General features: G+C 40.1%; 4 protein-coding genes across 4 annotated transcripts; 2 read left to right on the plus strand and 2 right to left on the minus strand.

Moving 5' to 3' along the window:
* Positions 1-52: 52 nt before the first annotated feature.
* On the minus strand, positions 53-3,125 carry slc18a3b (solute carrier family 18 member 3b). The gene has a single exon (XM_067489289.1). It carries the CDS (start codon positions 2,474-2,476, stop codon positions 908-910), a length of 1,569 nt encoding a protein of 522 aa, XP_067345390.1. The 5' UTR covers positions 2,477-3,125; the 3' UTR covers positions 53-907.
* A 4,535-nt stretch (positions 3,126-7,660) lies between these two features.
* Positions 7,661-12,752, minus strand: rgrb (retinal G protein coupled receptor b). The gene is made up of 7 exons (XM_067489178.1): positions 12,340-12,752; positions 11,787-11,943; positions 10,856-10,977; positions 10,478-10,631; positions 10,205-10,322; positions 9,372-9,485; positions 7,661-8,987 (listed from the first exon to the last, which is right to left on the minus strand). Exons 1-7 carry the CDS (start codon positions 12,413-12,415, stop codon positions 8,847-8,849), a joined length of 882 nt encoding a protein of 293 aa, XP_067345279.1. The 5' UTR covers positions 12,416-12,752; the 3' UTR covers positions 7,661-8,846.
* A 2,580-nt stretch (positions 12,753-15,332) lies between these two features.
* On the plus strand, positions 15,333-18,705 carry lrit1b (leucine-rich repeat, immunoglobulin-like and transmembrane domains 1b). Its single transcript, XM_067488195.1, has 4 exons — positions 15,333-15,597; positions 15,949-16,409; positions 16,610-16,915; positions 17,048-18,705. The coding sequence occupies exons 1-4, from the start codon at positions 15,476-15,478 to the stop codon at positions 18,115-18,117; spliced, it is 1,959 nt and encodes a 652-aa protein (XP_067344296.1). The 5' UTR covers positions 15,333-15,475; the 3' UTR covers positions 18,118-18,705.
* Positions 18,706-20,069: 1,364 nt separating this feature from the next.
* On the plus strand, positions 20,070-22,251 carry LOC137105856 (leucine-rich repeat, immunoglobulin-like domain and transmembrane domain-containing protein 2). The gene is made up of 3 exons (XM_067488551.1): positions 20,070-20,092; positions 20,282-21,063; positions 21,214-22,251. The coding sequence occupies exons 2-3, from the start codon at positions 20,295-20,297 to the stop codon at positions 21,975-21,977; spliced, it is 1,533 nt and encodes a 510-aa protein (XP_067344652.1). The 5' UTR covers positions 20,070-20,092; positions 20,282-20,294; the 3' UTR covers positions 21,978-22,251.
* Positions 22,252-22,759: the final 508 nt, after the last annotated feature.

The raw sequence follows: 22,759 nt of genomic DNA on the forward strand, positions 1-22,759 counted from the left end.
CTGAAACTCCCAATCTTTTTATTTTGATGTCACTTGATAAGAAAATGGCAGCATCAGCCATTATAATGATCTAAAATTCTAACGGAGAAAATACATTTATTTTGTTTAATTCACGTTATGTTGTAAACAAGAATTAAATCACCACAGTCACACAGGTCCAAACAGATATTTATTAAAACGACAATTGATAAATTAATACATATTCCTTTATCTTAAGGAGACTGGCTTCGTTACGTCTTGTCAAAAGTTTTCGTACACACGCGCCCACAAACGCACACACATACACACACTCTTTCTAGATGTCCACATATGTTTTAACAATTTACATTGTGCATATATCCACATATGTACAAAATCAATCTATTATGATACACCTAAATAAACATCAGAAATAAACATTACAAACAGGTCCACTTGCATCAAAATTATAATTCTTTAAAATTCTTAATACAAAAAGAAAATGATGCATTTGATGTGCGAGTCAAAAAAGTTTATTTAGACTAAAAATATAGGCTATTTTTTGTGTAAGGGGAGCTGTGCTGTTTATTGTTGGTCCCGTTTAATCTTATACGCACATTTATCTATTTATATATTTTTTCTACAATATTCAATGGTAGACACAAATTCACCAGTGGCTGAAAGAGCTCTCACAAAACTCCAGTTATACGTCCATGACAAACGCTACATAGACTTGTTTGACACAATGAACTCACAATCAGAAAGAAAGAAAAGGGGAAAAAAAAACTTCGAAAATCAGTTCACGCAGTGGTAATTTTGGTGATTGGGTGTTTATATTGCACATCGGTAATTACATAAACGTTTAAATCACTTGGAACAGAAACCGCCTGTCACATCTCTAATTTTCTCCAAGGGAAAGTTTCGAGAGGGGCGGAAAAGTGTGATCGATCTAAGTGTACTCCGGACCGGACGACTCCTCTGACAGGGACCGCTGTGCTCTGAATGGATCGAACCCATTTTCATCTACTGACAGGCAGTTTCCGGCCGAACTGTAGCCCTTCTTTTTAGCTCTCCTCTCCTCCATCTTGATAGTATCGTACAGCCCCTGTGGAGCTTCCTCTAACAGGTTATCTCTCTCCGAGTGGGACGGTTTCATTTGGCACACATTGCGCAGCAGCAGCAGAGCTGGAGCATAAAGCACATTGATGAGACCCATACCCAGATTAAGTTGCACAAACCCGTGGTTGTGCACAATCTGACCGGCCACAATAGGACCCATAGCATATGCGACTGAATAGGAAATATCTGCTATAGCATAAACACTACCATACACTGAAACATGACGCACGTCAACTAAAAACGCAAGGGTCGGCAGCAGGGCAGTGTCTACAAGTGCAATGCCGAAACAAATGCCGCACAAAGGGGCGATGAGCTGCCCAAAAGTTTTGCATGCAGGGACCGTGCAGGAGCTCGCTCCTATGATAACCATACCCAAAGCTCCATAGAACCACTGCAAATTTGGATGCTTTGCTGCCAGTTTCACTGTTATGTAGACACCGAGGACATGAGGGAAGAAGGCTGGGAGCCAGGTGAGTCCCATTTCCCACTGAGAGGAGTGCATGGTAGTCTCCATCCAGTTGGCTATGGTTGGCTCTAGAAAGGCCAGGGGGATGTTGCACACTGTCAGTGCACCGGCCACCACCGCTATGTACGGGTCAATCATGAGTCTGTAAATGGGGGTGCCGACTGGCATGTTCTCTCTAGTCCTGTTGGAGAACGGCTTGATCACGGTCAGTAGCAGAAAGCCGTCTGCCAGGCAAATGGAGGCGAGCACGATGAAGGGCACTCTCTTGCCCACGAACTCGTACAGGACGCCCCCGAAGGGAGGCGCCACCAAGCTCCCGAAAGAGATGAACGCCAGAGCGATGCCGAGCGCCCTGCTTCTCTCTGCTTCCTCCGTGTATTTGTCAGCTATCATTGCGATGCCAGATGTGTCCGCAAAAGCGGACCCCAGACCCTGCAAACTTCTGGCCACAAAGAGCGTCGCATAGTTCTCCGCAAAAGCAAATATGCAGGTGGATACGAACATAACAGTCAGTCCAATTAAAAGCGGAATGTCATATCCAACCCGGTCTATGAAAGTCCCCGAGAGCGGGTTAACTAACAGCTGCAGAATGGCTTTGGACGCAAAAAGTACTCCTATCTGGAGGTCTAAATTGTCCTTGTTGCTGTTGTCTTGGCTTGTGCTGTTGGCTGAAGTGTTAGGGTGCATCACTACGTGGACGTGCTCTGACTGCTCACTCTCCAGGTCAGCAAGGTAGTCCGGAATAATTGGCACGATTACCATGTAGAGCATATTGTCCAGCAGGAGAGCGACGCAAACAATCACTAATATGATCCGTCTTTGCTGGCGCGGATCCTTAATCGCGGTGCCTAACTTCTTGGTTCTTTCGCCCATCTCTGATAGTTTAACTGCAGCCGATTTGGCCAGCCCGGAGGATCCCGCTCCTCCATCCATGGCGTGCTTTTATTTTGTGATTTTCGGTTCGGAATTGTAGTTGTGCTTTTACCTTCTGCCGCCGACCTTTCAGCACCTCGGATGACTCATTGGTGTTTTCTCGACGTATTGGTGTGATGCTCTCTCCTCACCTTGCCTGTGCGTAAAAGGAGAGGCGCAGAGGAGCTTGGCAGCCTCATCGGTGAAGATGCCCTTCCTCAGCTTCCTCAACTTGTCCTCGCCTCAGCCACATCCGATGCTGTTTCATGATCTCCCGAGAAGTGACGTGTTGAAATCGTAGGTTTTCTGCAACGCGCAGAGGTTTCGACCGCTTATCTTACATGGCAAAGTTTATTTGGGACGATTTTGTTACTTATTTGCAACACCTAGAGTCGGGACGCTCCAAGTATCTCATCTCTGTGCTCATGCCCCTTGTCTCACCTGTGGCACTTTTGCGCTCAGCTCTGAGACCACGAGAGTCTTTGTGGCTATTGGTGCACATTAACCCGCAGGTTTGGCGCTATTTTAGTCCTTTAATTGTCCCTCCTTTTCACCAAGAGCTATGACGCAGCTTGCCCCTAAGTGGATCCCCTCGCCACTTGCCTCCTTTATGTTAATATACAGCCATGGTAGCAATCACGCCAACCAATAGTAGCCAGACAGCACCACATCACTATGCTTGTACAATAACTGCGAAGAAAAAAATGCTCCATGCCTCATTTATATATATTTTCACATGAACAGTTAAGAGTTCTGCAGTTCATAAAGAAACTCAGTTTTTACTTCAAGATGAAATCAAACACCAAGCGCATACAGTCAGCTACTTATAAAATGATGTAACCCCCCCCCCCAAAAAAGACCAAATTTAATTAGTCTTTGGATTAAAAATCCATAAAACAACTTTTCTAACAATGTAATTATTTCAAGAAAGTCAAATATTGTGGATACAGAGTGTAACTGACAGAATGTGGAGAAATTTGTAGTTGGGTGTAGTAAGGTTTTCGGATTTGAATTTCTGAAAAGAGACTTGCTGTCAACTTATAAACGACCCACGTGTGCAGAGACTTCAGCACCAGGAGGCGGCGGACAGCACAGAGACGTGTTAACAGCCTTGCGCACCCTTTCTGTCCATCACTTTGAAAAAATGTAGCATGTCAAACATGTCCATAACAACAATGATAAAACCGTGTGTTGTCCTGGGATGGAATCGCTCTAAGCAGAGTTCAGACTAATGCGGGGAGCCTTTAAAATTCAGACCAAGACGCTGGCGCCACCTTGTGGTTAAAATATAGAGGTGCAAACCACTTTCATTAAAAAATAACAGCTTAACAGTCCTGTTACCTTTAAATTTACTAACCTATTTTATCCTTGGGGTTCAATTTTTATGTAGTTTTAATATAATTGAAATTGTTATCCAAGTTTATTGGGTGAGGTACTTTATGTTTGTTTGTTGACCACCTAGAGAAAATGACAAGAGGCCAACGGGCAGTCATGCAATGTGGCTGCACCCTTGTCCAGGTTATCAACCCCTCCCTTTGTCTCGTTGTAGTCCACGACCATTTGTGGTTTTCTGTCTTCTCTGGTACTTAGGACAGCATCTTAGTGCTTGGAGCTCATAAGCAGGACATTTTTCGCTTTCTTGACAACGGTGGCTCTGTCAGTGAAGTCAATCATTGAAGATGCTACTTTCCTGTTCATCAGAAGCAGCTCAAGAGATGCTCCGGCTTGTTTTTTTCTCACTGTCCCTAACATGGTAACCTTCCTTTTCAGCAGTTCTTCACCCAGGACCTGCAATTTTCTTGGCACAATTATGTTTTCTCCTCCGCCATGTTGTGCATAGTTCCTCGCACTACTACAGTTGTGGTTATGTTAGGTTAGGGCCCTAAATCTCTTTGAAAATCATAAAATTGCATGTTATAGTGACCTCAATATCATCCATAACAACCAAAACAAATGTGTGTAGTGTGTTGATATTTCTTATGTTTTATACCACTAAAAAGGCCTGGGGTCAAATTGACCCCCAAAACCCCCGATGCCGAACAGGACATTGAAAACATATCAACATGTCAATTTTATGTTTACCCAGTTGTGCCCATTAAATTAAGAAAGGTAATTACATATGAAGCAACAAAAGTGATGTCAATCATATATTTAGAGACGTTAAGCATTGAATGGGGTCAAATTGACCCCAAAGGTAATAGGAGGGTTAACTAAGTGAAACCAGCCTCTTGAGTTTTTAAATAAGTGTCTGTTTACATGACAACCATTATTATTCAATAATGGATTTCTCCTTTAACATTTTTGAATTTCCTTTGGTCATTTTCTGATACATTTTTATTTTAGATTTATTGGCAACACCATAACTTAAATTCCCCTATTTTGAATTCAAAAGCCTCACTGTGTGTCACACTTACAAATACTAAATATTTAAGTAATATCACAGAAAATACTTTTTACACAGGTGTCAGCCGAACAGTCTACTTTATGAATGTATTTGTCAACACCCATAACTCCTCCTCTGAACACAGATAAGGAGGCTGCCAAATAAACACAGTTTTATAAATGTATAATTTAGTCAACATAACATTAAGAATTACATAATATTAAAACTGCGTACAGTTAATTTATAGTATCACAAACCAGTGATAAAATGATTTTCTCCTGCTAATAAATGTTAACTATGGGGACATATGTTAACCTGAACATAATATTCTTCCTGTTTATTTATTTATTATTTAACTAGCATTCATTATAATTTACCACTAGATGGTGGTAAAGAATTGCAAATAATATGGGATCTGTGATCTGGGTACTGTAGCACCCACCAAAATTCAAACCGCAAGGCTTGAATCTCCATTTTAGACACTGGACAGCAACCAAGTACTAAAAATTAATTAGTTATTTTCAAAATTAGACCCTTTAGGGCCAATAGAAGAGAATGAGTAGTTCAACATATGTTTACATCATCATCGTATTTATAACAAAGCAAGAATATTGTTATTAGCTGCAAAACTTTAAATACGCAGGAAATATTTACCTGTACCAAAATGTCCTCAATTTGGAAACAAACTTATATATAACATGCAAACCATAGTAGTAGTAGTTAAGCTTGCACATCTAAGATTTTGATCAATTAGGTCCTATTAAAATCTCATTTTACCACTACTGCAGCTACTGACTATGATTTTTAATACATCCTTTAAATCATATCCACATGCTTTTTGCACATGACAGTATGCCCTTACCTATATGCTTTCTACCAAATGTGTCTTTCATTGTGAGTTTTTGGTAACAGTTGTATGAGTTTTTTCCTTTAGCAGTTCATATGGTGAGTACGGTTACATAAAACCGTGAAGGGGAGTTTCCGGTGTGCGCAGTGGATGATTTGATGCAGAAAAGGCAACATTAATACATCAACAGGAGGATTAACACACCACAGGAACTAACTGCCCAATTTCACTAATGAGAGAGGCTTTGCAGAACAGCAGATGTTAGATAAGCACTTTTATATTACTCGCTTATATCATAGCCTCCATACAGTTTTTTTATACATTTCAAACCAGTGACAATGTGGATCATACCTGCAAACTTTTTCTAGAAACTCTGATGAGTAGCCCTCACCTTTGGCCTGCATTGCCTTACATTAGGAAACACGACATGACACTTTTTAATATAAACAGCCACAATGTGCTTAATGCAGTAAGTGCAATAGTAGATCAATAATTTGGAACTTGATTCAAACAATTTTTCTCTCAAGTGACCTCTGTGCTCAGTAAAAGCAGTCAGCATTTTTTTCTTTTCTTGACCAAACTGTAACTCTGCAGCTGATATTTTGCACTTAAGCAGATCATCAGTTCATGTAAGATAAAGTGCTCTTCAACCATAATCCATGTTTTAAGTCCTTGGCCACTTTGACATTGGTAGAAGTCAGATCCAGATGCAGAAAATAGGATTTATATTGTAAATGTACAACAAAATCTGCAGCTGTAAGAGTCTTAGGATGATAAACAGATAAAAAGATAAATAAATAAAAGCTGTACTGACCACGTTTAAACATTTCATATGTTGTTTTGATCATTTAGATCATAAAATGCTTTTCTGGCCTGTTTCCATTATTGAAGAGGTTACGTTCTTGATATCATTTCTAAGAATAGGGAGGTTTCAAGAACCCGAGGAGCGAAATTTACATTCTATAGTCATACACACAATACACATGGCAGACTTTAAGGCTCTTCCTAAAAATATCTAACCATTTTGGCAAAAAATAAAGTGAAATTAGTTAAAAATATTTAGTTTACTTTTTATGAATATATCAAACATGGCCCTCTCTCTTTCTACACTGCTGGGTATGCTGGTGTTCTTAAGGTCAAAGCCGAATCTCTGTGAACGTGTCACATGCATGCAGCCATGTGTCATGGAGCTGCTGTTTGTGCTGCGTAAGGACAGATGTTTTTTTTTTTTTTTTTCCCCCAATACCATCTGTCTGTGAGTAGCATTAGATTTAACACACTTATTACTATTCAGGGACACCTTCACCTCCCCTCGTGGTTGGATGGCTAAATCTAAATCCTGACTCCACTGGATGAGGGTTGTTGTCAGATTTAGTTATTTGTAAAATGTGTTGGATGAAAACTGTGTGAAGTTCTATCTGCGACAAGTCGTTCTCTTTTCTTCCTGTGAACTTGTTGGTATTACTGCAGTTTCTATCTATAGCTCGGACAGAATTAGAGCACCAGTCCACACTCGCTGTCATGTAATCAGCCCGTCAAAGGGATGTCTGTTTCCAGGAAAAAGATGCTAATCTGTTGGATTCCTTAGAGTTCCCTGAGAAAACCCCTTATTAGACCAGACCAGGTGGAGCACAGGTAGTTGGATTTATGAGGAGGTACGTGATTGTGTTCCGCAAAACAGCCTTCCTGACGTAATAGCTTTAGCAACTTTTACACGAACTTTTAAACCATATTAAACAAAAAATAATACACATGCAAAATCTAAAATTAGTGGTGCTTTGCCAAAGGCTAACAGATTTGTTTTTTATGTATCTTAGCAATCCAGCCAATATTTTAAGAAATTGTCAATTTCATTGTAATGCTAGAGGTACATTCAGGAGATCATTTTCAGTCATAAAGTCCCTGGAAAATCCTCTTGGGACCATGAATGTCCAAATTCATGGGCCTTTAAAACAAATTTGATGACTTTACATCCAATAGTTGGCAAACTTCACTCCCTGGCCACTTTATTAGGTACACATGTACAATCTAATCCAATACAGCAGCTCTGCAATGAATTCAACTTTTCAAAGGTTATAAGTTCGGAATGTTTAAGTTACTGTCAGAAAAGTATTAATGTTATTATTGGGTTCATAGTGGGTGATGGAGTCATACGCGAGTGACATTATATTAAGCGGTGGTTCTAATGCTTTAAAATGAATGAGGGGCCACCTCTTTATATTATACTCAAATGCAACCCCACCACCCACCATGACCTTAGTAATAAACACATAGTAGAATTATTACCTTATTGGCTATTCAGTATCAACAGGGATGGTGTTAAATAAACAGCTCAGTGTACTGCCTAACTTAAGTTTTAGTCTATTTACATTTATACAAATTAGATATTTGATTTCTGATTCCTTAAGCTAAATGTATAACAGGTATTTTATGTATGTTCATGAAAATAAGATTTGAAACTCAAACAATTTTCAGCTTTTGCATTTGTTTTTTAGCTTCTGAGCACAATGAAAAGTGTGAAAACTATGTTCAGAAATATGTAAACAAGATGACATTATATGAGATTCTGTCACATTATCCGCTCTTTTATCTGCTGTTAATCTCATATCTAGGTTACTATTCAAGTTCACTGTCTCTCAGCTGCTACACAGTATTGCTTCCTTTCTTTATTTCCAAGTTAAGTCCCCTGAAGTAACGTCTCCTGTATCAACAAGACAATTGATTAATGGACTTAGACAATGCCTGAGACAGCCGGGTCAAGAAAGGTCAGCTCTAGATTGTAGAAATCAGCCTTCCAATTTAAAGCAGCTCAGGTATTCAAGTTAAAGAATACTTTAAAAGTATATAGGGCACATCAAAGTAGCAGCAACACATTTTTATTATGAGTGGTTCAACATGGATGGGTGAGCAGTGTGAAAAGAGTACAACAATTTGAAAACGGATAAATTACCTGCAGCATATTTTGTAGATTAATACAAATGGTGTTGGCTGCAAATGAGTAGACCCAGGATTCCTGACTTTCATCTACTGCCCACTTAATGAAAATAAGACTTTGATGCTTTTGACTGTGATGTTTACGACGCCACAGGAAGTACGGGCAACCTATCATTAGAGCCAATAGTAGTCTTGAGTTTTTTTACCAGAAGACGACAAGTTTACTTCTATTTTGACTTTTTGATGACAGGATCAACAATCTTTTGTCCTGTGAGGAAGTTCCAAACACCCCCTCTGTAGAACTCGTTTCCAAAAGAGTAGAGGAGGGCGTTGAAGATGGGGTTTGTCTTTGCAACAACTGGAAGCACCTGTGAGAGCAAATGGGTATCTGTCATATTTAAAGTACTTGATTTGAAGCATGGAGTGTATTCCAACGTGTGGTCTTGGACATCATTTCTATCACTTACAGAATCACTGTAGCCAATAAAAAAAGTTGATGTTGAAACACGGCACCATTGCCACAGCGTAGTCCAACAGAGCAACTTAATCAGGTTATCAGACACATTGTAAGCAAAGAGGTTTAGCGAGATCCTCTAAATGAGTTTATAGGTATAAAAACAAACTGATCATACCCAACCTATAAAACAGGACTTGGTTTCAAACCCTAACGGTGTGTGATAAAACTTCCCGCCTTCAGTGTGTTGACTGTACAGACTGTTAGATGTAATAATAATTTTAAAAATAGCACTCACCATTCTCAGCTTTGGAGATACAACCTTCACGTTCTCGAAGCAGGCGTAGATACACATCACAACGTAGGGGCCCCAGCACATCAGCAAGACCCTCAAGGGTATACTGGTATTAAACTAGAACACAGGTGCAATATTACAATTTTTTAGGAATTAGGAATTTGTTTTAACATTTTATACAGAAAGGTGACATTAGTGCCTTGTCTTGTTACAGGAGGCAGAAGATGACTAGATAAAACTGTGAACATTTAGCCTAATGATGTGTTTATACCGGAGTTCTGTGCATTATCTGGCCACTGGAGACACAACACAATGTGAACACCTTCTAATTCCTTGGTGGGCTTTTAAAAAACCTGCTTTTAAAAAGGTCACATTAACCTTTTGTATTGTTCGCAGCGCTAAATAATTACCTTAGAGTTTTTCAAATGGTAATTCAAATGATTTTGTCAAAGAAATAGATGTGATGAGAAGACTGGCATCAGCCTCATAGCTGTTTTGTAACAAATAGGAAGCTGCCACCAGGGAGCAATTAGCTTAGCTTAACATAAAGCCTGGAAACTGTATTATTATACATGTAGACAGGTCAGTTTATCTTCATTCTTTATGCTAAGCTAAGATTATTAACCATCTGCCAAAAGAGCAGTGCTGAGCTTTAAAAAGAAAACATAGTAATGCTTTTTCATCACACTGACGATGAAAAATGTTTGGTTTTTCCAGTAATTTATAAGTCAAAAAACTGAAACAGCTAAAATAAGTCAATCATGTTCAGATGAAACAGAAAAGTGGACTGTTTTAAAGCCAAATTTGATCTAATATTAAAACCAAAGCATATTTACCCTGTGGTGGTGGATCTTCTTGAATTGTTTGTAGATGGAGTCATAACATGACATTATGGTGAAAGCTGGGAATAACAGGTAGAGCAGCACCAGCGTTAGCATGTAGGTCACATAATCCCTGTCAAAAAGAGCGAGATAAGACAATCGTATGCAACACGTTAACAACAGGTTGTTGTTCATGAGGGCATTTCTTACACAATAAGAAATAATAATAATAATAAAAAATAACAAACTGGCCATTTTTTTAAAACCATTCCTGTATTTCTACTCTACCTGTCCCCTCTGGTATAGTCCAGTGTGCAGCAAGTCCTCATTGGCTCAAAGTCATAGACACCCCATCCCATGAGAGGAACAGCAGCCCAGAAGATGGACAGAATCCAGATGATGCTGCTCATTGTAATAGCAGTGCTCCAGAAGAGCTTCTGTCCTGTAGAGTTAAGAAAATGTCTGATTCTAAGAAGATATGACTAGAATTTTGATTATGATTTAAGATTATTCTATAGCGACATAACATTAAGGTATAAGTACAGGTATAAAAGTACTCATTTTATTTTTATTGTTTTCTTTTAGGTAGTAATGTCAGTGATTTTAAATTTGAAAAGTTTGTAGTTTTTAACGCACTTAACATATTGTGTGATCTCTTGTACTCACTTGTGCAATACTGGTGATATCTGTCCCAAGCAATAGCAGCCAAGAAACTTATGGAGGCCAGAACTGAGATCATCCCCTGGAAACCATGATAGTCACACCCATCTTGACCAAATGGCCAATATCTGGAAACGACAAAACAACTGAATCAGTTACCAAGAGGCACAGAATCACTGCAAATATCCATCCAGCCTGACAGAGCCAGGTTTTATTATTTGCTCGTTGATATTATATGTGATATGGTCACTCACAGCTCCTTTGAGGAAAACATTCAGATCAACTTACTGGTTCCCAGCCATTCTGGCATGTGACCTGCCAAGAAATGCTAACATATTCTGAGAGCCGTTAGCAGTAAAACCAAAGTTCCATTCTCAGATCTTTTTAGTCTGTATTCAGTTTTTCTCTAGAAACGTGCTTTTTCTACAAACCTGTTAAGAATATACTAATCCATAAGTTTCACCAGAGCCCAGAAGCCTCCACATTCACCATGTGCTAATAACTAGAACTGCATAATATTACTGTATAGGAACTTCTCTTGTGTTTACATGGTGCATTTTTAACAATTTTATTCTTCTTCAGGGTCTGAGGAATTGGGCTCTGCTGACATTCATGCCACGAACCACTGAAAATGTGTATACACTTTAAACAGAAGAGTAAAGCTTATTTTAAAAGTTGGTATATTTTCTGCATTTTTATTTTCCAATAAGTAAAAAAACACCAAGCTTAGTTATTGTTTGAAAATGTGAACTTTACACACAAAAAAAGGGTTGAATTAAAAACCCAACAGCTTATTTAGCTCGTGCTAACCATTGGCTAGTATCAAATACAAAAACTTTACACGGTTGCCAAGAAGTTTTACAATAATAAAAAGTGTTTACAATAATACAACAATATTTAAACTTTTACAAACTGTGGCAGCGTGTGAATTTCATACCTGAGATAGCTCGCATAAGCAGCTGTGAGTCCATTAATATTCAAACTGATGTCAGCCAGAGCAAGATTAAACACAAAGAAGTTACTGGGAGTCTGCATCTCCTTCACTCTGAGGTAAGACAGGATGCTGATGCCATTGAGGAAGAATCCAAGCACACCTGAAAATCAAAAGGTGAATTGAGATTCTGCACAGTCTTTATTTATTAGAACTTGTGTTCATTATGAACATGTAGCAGAGGGAGTTTGGATTAGTCTGCTGTGGCCTGGGCAGACCTGCAGCTTAAAACTACTTCACACTGATAAAATACATGGAAAGCATTGTTGGGATTTCATTTCAAATTTTGTTCAGTTCACTGTATCAGACATCACATATAATCGAATATATATATAATTTATATTAGCATTACTTCAGTTTCACCTCAAAAACAGAAGCACATCTCATGTAAATTCCTTGTTTCGGCTTTTCTTATATTTTATTTACCAAACATTTTCAGAGGATACTGCCCCTTTAACTCTTGCATAAACACGTCTTCCCGTGGGCTCGATTCTCTTACCAGCTACAAGAAGCGCTGAGCCAAACGCAAACATATCAAAGTCCGTGAATCCCTCTGGTAATGTATACGCTGCCATGCTGAAATGCACCAGTCGAACTTTTCAGCAAAGACAAGTCCTGCTCCCGTTGTGTAGCGCACCTCCGTCTCCACCACACCGAGGCCTTTTAAAGGCTCTTTCACGTGAAAAAGCACAAAGACACTAAGCTCAGTAAAGCCCCCTCAGAAATCCCTCGAAGAATGTCTTAATCAGGAAGAGGCCTTCAAACTTTCTGCAAGTTTGTAAGTGCTAAAATGCGCAACTTTTTTGATGCAAACGCAAAAAGTTTGTCAAGTCAGCCTACAGCTGTGATCTGAGTCCATGTGAGGGTCCGACGGTGCAGAGACGACCTTTCAGCTGCTTTGGTTGATTAAAAAAACAAAAAAAAACAAGATGGAAACATGGGAAATGGTGTCTTTGGTGTTCCTGAGATGCTGGATTTTAGGTGGGGTCATGTGCAGCCAACTCTTAAAGACAGCCCACCACTTTGTCTTTCAGCTAGAGCCACAAAAAAAACCCAGAAAAATAATTTCTAAAGTGGCAAATCTCACTTTTTGTCACTATTTCTACTAACACCACTGCTGTCTCTTCCAAGTCAGTGTAAGTACACGTGTGAGTAATGAGGCATTTTAACAAAAGCTTGGAAAGTTTTCCAAACACATATTGTTACTGTCTTGCCTATTCCAGATCGAAGCCAGGAAATATTTGTTTAAAAAGTTGGAAAAGGTGACTTTTAATTCATTTCTTGAGTGCTATATTTGGTTAAAATAACCCTGCATAAAACATTGGAAGCACCTCAAAATATGCAACCCAGTTTAACAACATAGCAAAGTACAAGTTCTGTAATAAATATATATTGTAATCACATAAATTCTTCGGTAACATAAACTTGCATTCGATTGTGTGCCTAATAACATACTTACAATCAGAATCATGTGCAGACATTGTTTTTATGATTACATCACAGTAGAAGGAAAAAAAAAAGCTGAACTTTGAATTGAAAGGGAGAGGCCCTATGTGGGAATAAAGACTGAGTTGGTCTTTGTCAGCACAAAAGGAGGACAGCAAAAGTGATCCATGGCTCTATGAACATTTTCAAATGTAGCATTTGGGCCGAGTCTGATTACTCCACTAATCTGTCCACAGATTAACACTGACTCATTAACTATAAAGTAATGATGTGTCCCAGTGGACTTACAGTGTCCTTTTCTCAAACCGCCCATATTGTCCTGAAACTTCCTCACTCTCAGCAAAAAGAGAGCTTTTGCTTCTCTTGCTTATTGGGACACAACTCTGGCAGCAGACCACTTCATTTGTCATTTTGAACTGATCTGATTTGTACGTCAGAGTGACTGTCCGCCGCCCAATGAGCCCTGTTGAAAATATTTGTCAGAAACGGTGCGAGGCCATAATGCAGCAGAGCAATTTCACAATGCAAAAGATTCATTGAAACAATCTGTTAATCTACTGCAGATGACTGTGACGAAATAAGAGCCGGTCTGAACCACCATAACAGAAAACACTGCAGTGTATTGATCAGCTGCAATAAATTGTAATCTGTGTTTAGGGAGTTAACTTTAGATTTGTATGAACTCTACTTAACCTGGTTTACCCCATCGATGGTGTCTCAAGTTTTGATACAAAAACATGAAGACAATAAGCACTGAAATAGCACCAAAAACTTGTTTTTAAATTTACGTGTCAAGCTAATCACACTTGCATATGAGGAGACGATGCATCAAAAACAAGCATCATGCATCAGAATAAAAGCACTGTGTCAATTAACTTCTTACTCGCAGTACTACTACCTCAGAATCTTCATCCTGTTTAGCCAAGTCTAAACTGAAGAATAAAACCCATGTTTGCCTTGAAAACACTGCAATAATTTTTCTAAAGTACTTGGACCTTTGGTGTACTTGCCAGTGAACTAATGTGCAATCACTACAACATAATCTGCTGGTTTTGCAACAAAACAAGGGTTGCACTGTTGCAAATGCATTTGTATAACTCTGAACATTGGGATCAAGATGAAAAAGTGAAACGTTTTTGTTTATTCCCATAAAGGTGCTAAGTGGTGACCACTTGGTAACGTCTGCATTTAAGCACAAATGTCCAGGTATTTGTATGTTTTGGTGTTTTAATTTGCGGCGACTTTCTGTTTCTGGAAGGCAGGACGGTTGCAGGATTGGAGGTTTTTCTCTGGGGCCACCCTCCTGAAAGAAATAGAACAAAGATTTATTATTAAGAGACAGAGACATGACTGGATTAAAGGATTTGAAATCTCACCAGGCAGCCACGTCTTTAAACCTCTGCACCTGTGAAAAAGCCTCAGTCTGTCAGCTGCAAAGTGTGTCATGCTCACACAGACACACAGTTGCATGCAAAATATCAACATATTCAATACTACAACTCCATACACCAATAACAGTAGGAAAAAGTGCAGAGCATGGTCACCAGTCCACCTACAACAAGAAGCGAATGACCCACAAAACCCTTAATAATTCACCACTGTCATCTAGTGGTGATTTGTTGGCCAGTTGCAGCCATTGTGCAAACTACAGCCTGTCAAAGGCCCCAGAAATATTAGGTTGTTTAAAGGGCTGTAACAAAAACATGAAATTATGTGTACATTTATGACATAATCTGTTTTAATGGTGATGAATTGTCTTTGTATTGTGGGTTTTGAAGTCAGTTTCTCTTATTTCACATCCACATTTAGCAGTGATATGTAATTATGATATGTCTTAATGTAAAATATTTGGGTAATGTAAAAGTATTTGACGTACAGTTTGTTGTGTCCAAAATTAACCCACCAATCAACTACTGGAAAGTGTTTCCCCGCAAATGAAAGTAAAAACCGTGCAGCCTATCAGCTTCCAGGAGGCAATAGCCTAATCGTGTGAATGAAAATAACCCAAGTCCTTCACTAATCCCTGCCTATCCCTTTTATCTCAGGGTTCAGACCAGTCGAGGCAGTATGGTGCTGTGAGCCTGCAAGACAACACAATGCATCCAGAGTCCCGTTAGACAGAGTAGCAGTCATACTTTTTAAACTGTAGTTTAGCTGCATAGAGTTTAGTAGTTTGCAGGGGGGAAAAAATGAGTCGACATTTTGCAGCCGTGTTTTACTTGGCTTTAGTTTTCCTTCCTGTATTGGCCAGTTCATGTCCGGCACAGTGCAGCTGCTTCTTCCACAAATTAAGTGATGGATCAAAGGCGAGGTAAATATGGCGGCTACTAAATACTATTCTTTAAATTGTAATCTTAATGCACGCTTTTACTATATACTTGCATGCAAAGTCGGTTGTCACTGCAGCTTTATTTTATTCTGCCACTGTGTTCAGTGGAGGATTAACTTGCTGTTTAATCTTCTTTGCTTGTTACTGCACAATAGGTTACCACCTTTTTCTTAAAGAAATGTTGAACTACATGCTATTTTCGTTGAACTCAGGGATAAACTGTATTATATTTGTTGTTAAATCTACGTCTACAAGCCCATACAATTTGAAAGCAGCTGTATTGTTTGTTGTATTAATTGCATTCATTATTTTATTGTAATCTTTTTCTTGCAGGAGCGTGCTTTGCAATGATCCAGAAATCACTGTGGTCCCTTCAAATTTCCCCACAGACACAGCAAAGCTGCGTATTGAGAAAACCGCAATTACAAGGATTTCAAGCGACAACTTCCACTATCTCAACAACCTGGAGTTTCTCTGGATGTCTTTCAATTCACTGAATTCACTGAGCTTTGACAGTTTCCGGGGTCTTTACAACTTGGACGAGCTCAGGTTGGACGGAAACGCCATCACCTCCTTCCCCTGGGAGTCTCTGACGGATATGCCAAACCTGAGGCTCCTTGACTTACACAACAACAAGATCTCAACCCTTCCTGTCGAGGCCACCATGTATATAAAGAACATCACCTATCTGGACTTATCCAGCAACAGTCTGGCAACCATCCCCGCTGACGTTCTTACCCTGTGGCTCAGTGTGAAACCCTCCCAGGACACTGATTCCTCCAAATTAATTCTTGGTGAGAGCTATTTCGGGATTGATCTAATTATAGTTATACTGTGCAGTGTGTCAAGTTGTCAGATTAATTCCAGTTATTTAAACTTACAGCCACACTAACCTTAATTTTAAAATACTTTGAAAAAAAAAATAGCTCATAGTTTGCAGTTCATAATAATTTACTGAAAGTGAATTAGTTTTACTACCTGGTTTCCTCTGCAGGTCTCCATGACAACCCGTGGCTGTGTGATTGCCGCCTCTATGATCTGGTCCAGTTTCAGAAGTCCCCATCATCATCTGTGGCACTCATCGATACCAGGCTGAGGTGTGCTGATCCAGAGAGCCTGTCAGGGGTCCCGTTCAACGAGGCAGAGCTGCAGAGGTGCCAGGGCCCTCGGGTGCACACGGCCGTGGCTCGTGTTCGGAGCTCCCTGGGTAACAATGTGCTTTTGCGCTGTGGCACAGTTGGAGTACCCATCCCTGAGCTGTCCTGGAGCCGTGCTGATGGCAAAAAAATGAACGGCACCGGTGAGTTGTGCTGAACTAACTCCAGATGTGCTTAGAGCAGGACAGCAAGTCCTTTAAAGCCAAGTGTCAGTGGGAATAACGTTATTCTTCATGTACCACTCTGCTTAACACTTCTACATTTTTATTTTTCAGTTCAGGAAGAGATTTCAAAGGAAGGCATCATATGGTCAATCCTGAGCGTGCCTGCAGTCTCTTACCGGGATTCTGGGAAATATGTGTGCAAAGCAACCAACTTTGTGGGCACTGCGGATGCTATCATCTCGCTGGTGATCACAGATTCATTTCGCTCAGAGGAAGCAGGCGGTGGTGTCTCCAAGAGACCCAGAGGGAAAAAACCTGGTGGGATTGGGAGGGCGGCATATCAGGAAAAACTTATCGCCAGATACGTTCCTCCACCAACCACCGCAGCTGGGCAGCCCATTATTGAGCCTCTCAGTGGCAGAGGCATGACTGGGAAATATGAGGTAGAAAGCTACAGCATCTCTGAGGGTGCCTCTCAGGGACGAGGCAAACCATCAGAGCCCCAGAGGCCGGTTGTGGTGGATCGGCAAGTATTGAGTAACTTAGCAGCCAATGCTTCGTCCTTACAGCAAGCTCCAGAAAAAAGCATAGTGCGTTCAGTGAAGGTGATTGGTGACACTGACAACACTGTCTCTCTGAACTGGCGAGCTCCAACAGCCACAAACACCACTGAATTTAGTGTCTTATATGCTATATTTGGAGAGAGAGATATGCGTCGGATCAACGTAGGTGCTGGAAAGAACCGAATCACCATTGACGGCCTTGTGCCAAAGACTAAGTACATCGCTTGTGTTTGCGTCAAAGGCCTGATACCGAAAAAGGAGCAGTGTGTAATCTTCTCAACAGATGAAGCAGCCAGTGCCAGTGGCACTCAGAAGCTCATTAATGTGGTGGTGATAACAGTGGCATGTGTGATTGCTGTGCCCCTGACACTGATTGTGTGCTGCGGGGCCCTGAAGAAGCGCTGCCAAAAGCTGCTGGGGCGGCAGTCAAAGGAAATGCAGGATTCGTACGTCACGTTTGAGACTCTGGGCCCAGGGGCCAAAGCTAAAGGGATGGAGGGCGAATATCTGACCAGACTAAATCCCGATGAATCTAACAGGCTGCTATCAGCAAGGTCAAGTGTTGATTCAGAAGCCACAGCCCGGACTGAGGGGCCACCTAATGAGTACTTCTGCTAAAACCAAACATATGCCTCGATCCACAGAGGGTGCACTTTGTTTTTTAACCGCCTGTTTTGCGGTTAGATAAACCACTGTTCTGAGAAAATTAATTGAACCCCTTTTAGGGTCTTCAGAGGCCGCTGAGCTCTGCCAGCATTAGATGTTTAAGATGATTTTTAAGCCTTGGGAAGCTGGAATAAAAAACCACCATGGTGGGCAGCAAAAAAAAAAAAGAAAAGGGAAAATACACATTTATATATTTATACATGGTGTAAATGTGTAAAAATATCTTTTTTAAATTCATCATGCACTTTTTAAGACAATGTTTTGCTTTGTTTTTTTAGAGGAAGATGTTGCCCTAAACTGTCTAAAACCCAATTTTCTTTTTTTTAATCTCTGCATTGTGTTACCATTTTTATGCAAATCATAAAGTAGCATATTTATTTATTTATGTCAATCATCATAAAGATACAATATCTTATTAGTCGTTTTGTATGTTGTTTATGTGCCAGGTTTACTGTTGGGACAAAAACCTAAAATAAAATGTACTGTACATTTTATAAAGTGTAAATAAGTGCGAGTTGAAATATAAATGTATGAATGTAACTGTATTAAAATAAATGATTTTTATATTAATAGATGCTTATATATATTTTTTACACTCAGAATAGATTTTTAAATAAATTCTTCTTCTTTTTGACTAAAGCAGAACTGAATGTGTCTCTATGAACATAAACATATGAACTAGGCAACTGATAATACACTGAAGTGAGAATTTACGTAGCGAAGCAGGTTAAACAGCATTTAAAGCACATAACCGTAATCAGCTTGGTAACGTCAGACTCAGTAGAGCTGGATCTGTATATATTAAATTTGTGTTTTTTTTTTGTGAGGATCTGCCTTTACCCTCTTAATTTTCATTCTTACACATTAGCAGTGCAGCAGTGTTTGGCTTGGTGTTGATGGATTGGGATAAAATCTGTTTGTCAGCTGCACATTGTGTTTAGTGCCAATCAGATCTACACCTGAATGACTTAAACTTGTGGACATAATGTGTGGACTCATCCACATGTGACAAATTGTAATCAACTCGGCCACTAACTGTTTTATCCTTGAAATTAAATAGTTCAAATTAAAAATCCTATAAAATAAAGTAGATTGAAATAATATCCTAAAACGACTAAAGGTTGCTTGGCAAATGTCTAGTGCAATTCAAGCAGACACACAGCACATTGGGGAACCATCAAACAGTAAAACATTAATTTAAATTTTTTACGGGTGATTGCTAACGCAACAGATCACCTAATTAATCTCTTTGCCTGTTGGACATCTAAGGCAAATTAATCAACTGACTAAAATTACAGCTCTGTGGATAATGTTCACACTTCTATGCTGATTTGCTCTTTAGCAACCTGAATGACATCAGTGTTGCGATTATTGAGGTCAGAGTACAGTCCTCTCGAGACATCTGTCTCTCTGCAGCCCTCCCTCTCTTGTGCTGCTAAACCTGACAGGCTCCGGCTCATTTAATACAGAAGCCTCCTGTCGTGCATCAATACCTGCACTTCAGTTGGGGAGAAATAAATGAAAGCAATGCAAAGTGGTTTTCGGGTCATACCTGAATGATGAAACACAATCAAACATAACTCACTGTATCAGGACTGTTGTGACGAGTTTTCAGGATTTTGAATGAACCAGATCACGTGTTTCTAAAGACAAACTGGACCATTGCTATAAATAAATGCGTCACAGTGTCTCCCATGTCACTTGGTGTCTTACTGTAAGGTTTAAATGAAGGAAGATTAGGGTAATAGGCTTTCTTGTTTGCTGCCTGTGGGCATGTCCTGCCCTCACAGGCCTATTTTAAAAACTCCTCCAGTAATATGGACGCCTTTCGTGTTGCATTACATATCGCTTTGGTATTTTATCTTGTCACCCCTGCCACATCAACTTGTCTGATAGGCTGTTCCTGCACAGATGAAAACTTGGGAAGGTAAATGAAAACTTTAAGTATACACCTACAAGTAGGTTATGTGTTACCCATAACTGAGTGCTGCCTTAATATTAATGTACAAACCAAATTATTCTAAAAAATCCACAAAGATTGTCTATAGATTAGCGTAATTGTTAACTGGCAAGTTCAAGCTGTTTTCTCTGAACATGTCTCTCTTTATAATCCTAGGTCTTTGCTATGTATGGAATCCTCCATGGGACAAATCCCAAGTGACCTCCCACAAGATTTCACTAAAATCCAAATTGAAAAATGCCACCTGGCTGAGTTACTGCCAGGATCTTTCTCCAGAGCTGGTGCCTTAGAGTTCCTCTGGTTGAATTTCAACGAGATCACAGTGATGAGCATCGGAAGCTTGGAGGGGCTGGCCAACCTAACAGAGCTGAGGCTACAAGGGAACAAGTTAACGTCAGTACCATGGGCGGCTTTTCAGCACACACCGAAGCTCAAGATTTTGGACTTGAAGAACAATTCCTTGGATGTCGTACCTGAAAATGCTCTGAGACACTTATCTGCTCTGACCTACTTAGATTTATCATTCAATCAGCTGAGTATCGTATCAAAAGAGGTTTTCATTAACTGGCCTCTTTACCGAGCAGCAGAGAAAACATGGAAGAAAGAAGGACTCATCTCCAATGTCGTTTTAGGGCTTCATAACAACCCCTGGCTGTGTGACTGTCGCCTCAAAGGCTTTGTTGAATTCACCAGGATGGTCAGCCCACCCATTATCCTGATGAACTCTTATTTAATGTGTTCAGGCCCAGCCTCCAAAGCTGGTAGGTTTTTCCACAAGACCCAGTTAAAAACCTGCATGAAGCCACGGGCCTCAGCAGTGGAGACAAACATCACTTTACCTCTTGGAGAAAAGGCAACTCTCACATGCTTTGTCACGGCCAGGCCAGCAACATCCATTCAGTGGATGTACAATTTGAAGAGGCTACGACAATTTGCAGGTAAGATTTTTCATTACACTGACATTCGATTAAACCAATGTGAACCTGCTGCAGATGAGCTCGGTGAGGTATCTTGAACTTTCAGGGTGTATTTTGGGGGGCAGAGCTCTTTTTAAGGTTACCAATTGATTCTCTGTGTCATCCTGGCAGTGACTGAGACTCACATAGATGAGGACACTGTTACCTCCCAGCTGGTGATCGACTCTCTTCACTTTGCAGACCAAGGACTCTATACCTGCATGGCCAACAATTTTATTGGAAACGCCTCAGTCAACATCACAGTCAACATCAGCTCTGTTCCCCCTCTTCCTGCACCTGTCCCCATGTTGTCATCTAATGAAAATGCCGACATTGACATTCGCATCACCAAGCAAACAGTTTACGGTGTCATGCTGGAGTGGTCCCCGGCGACAGACAACCAAGCAGAAATCTGGTTCACGATCCACTTTGGCAAATATGATTCACCCAAAAAAGAGATGATTTCCATCGACCCTGGCATCAACAGCTACTCACTGAGCGACCTGCTTCCCATCACCAAATACGAGGTGTGTTTGACCCTTAGGAATCATCCGCCAAGAGAAGGCCGCTGCATCGTGTTTATGACAGGGAGTGACATCAGTGAGCTGGAGCAAAGAGAGAGGCTCATCCACATCACAGTCATTGTATGTGCCATGGTGCTGGCCATACCAGCTGGCATGTTTGCTTGCACCCCAGAGGCCAGGTGCAGTTGCATGAATCGCTGCTTGGATCTGTGGAAAGAGCAAACGCTTCACGTAGAAGGGAAAGAGAGGCAGGAGACCTTTGACAGCCTGGAAGCTGCCAGTGACAAAGGCATGTGCACAGAGGACAAGCCAAAAAAGAGGAGGAAGTCTGAGGAGAGGTGCACAGGAAGCAGTGCCGCTCATCTGTACTAGAGGCAGATGTACTGTATGTGTCTCTCATGTGTTAGCATTTGAGTCACACGACTAAACATCAAACACACTGCTCACAAAAAAGTTTCAAAATGCACTAGAACCTTTACAGCTGAACATAATTTGACTTTTGTTTCGATAAATTGTTCGGGATGAGAATATAACCATGCTTCTACTTAAATTCCCTACTTTCATGACATATGATCACTGTAGCATGAACTTTTTAAATTTTCCATAAAGTTCACCTGAAACACATTTCAAAAACGTAACACCTGTAGGCCAGAAATTATGTATTGATTTTTAAATAATGGAATATAACATCAATATCTAAAAATCTAAAATGGTATAAAAGGTTTAGGCTCACTACACATTTAGCAATGACGTGTGCCATTTCCTGCTTCTTTGTTTAGATTTAGGGTCACAACTTTGAGGAGCAAAATGAACATCTGTGACCACCTGAATGGATGTCTTTGCATACATGAGGTCAGAATAGTACTAGGATAGAATGATTACTAGGATTTACAAAGGCAGCCAGGCATTTGGTTTCTTTTCTTCCAAAAACCCATATGCTTAACGTAGCCCTGTGACTGGAATACAATGGGAATACACGAGAGTCACAAACTGCATGGATGCCTTTTTTCCCTATTACCAAAAATAAAAATCACTGTTAAATCTGTTAGCTTGATCAACTAAAGTTTAATAAAGAGCGATGCATGTTATGGTTTAGAAGATGTGTTCCTGTACGGGCTCCAGATTAGCAGCCTTGGAATAGAATGACATTGTGT

The sequence above is a fragment of the Channa argus genome, chromosome 20, assembly GCF_033026475.1.
Source record: "Channa argus isolate prfri chromosome 20, Channa argus male v1.0, whole genome shotgun sequence".
Classification (NCBI taxonomy): Eukaryota; Metazoa; Chordata; class Actinopteri; order Anabantiformes; family Channidae; genus Channa; species Channa argus.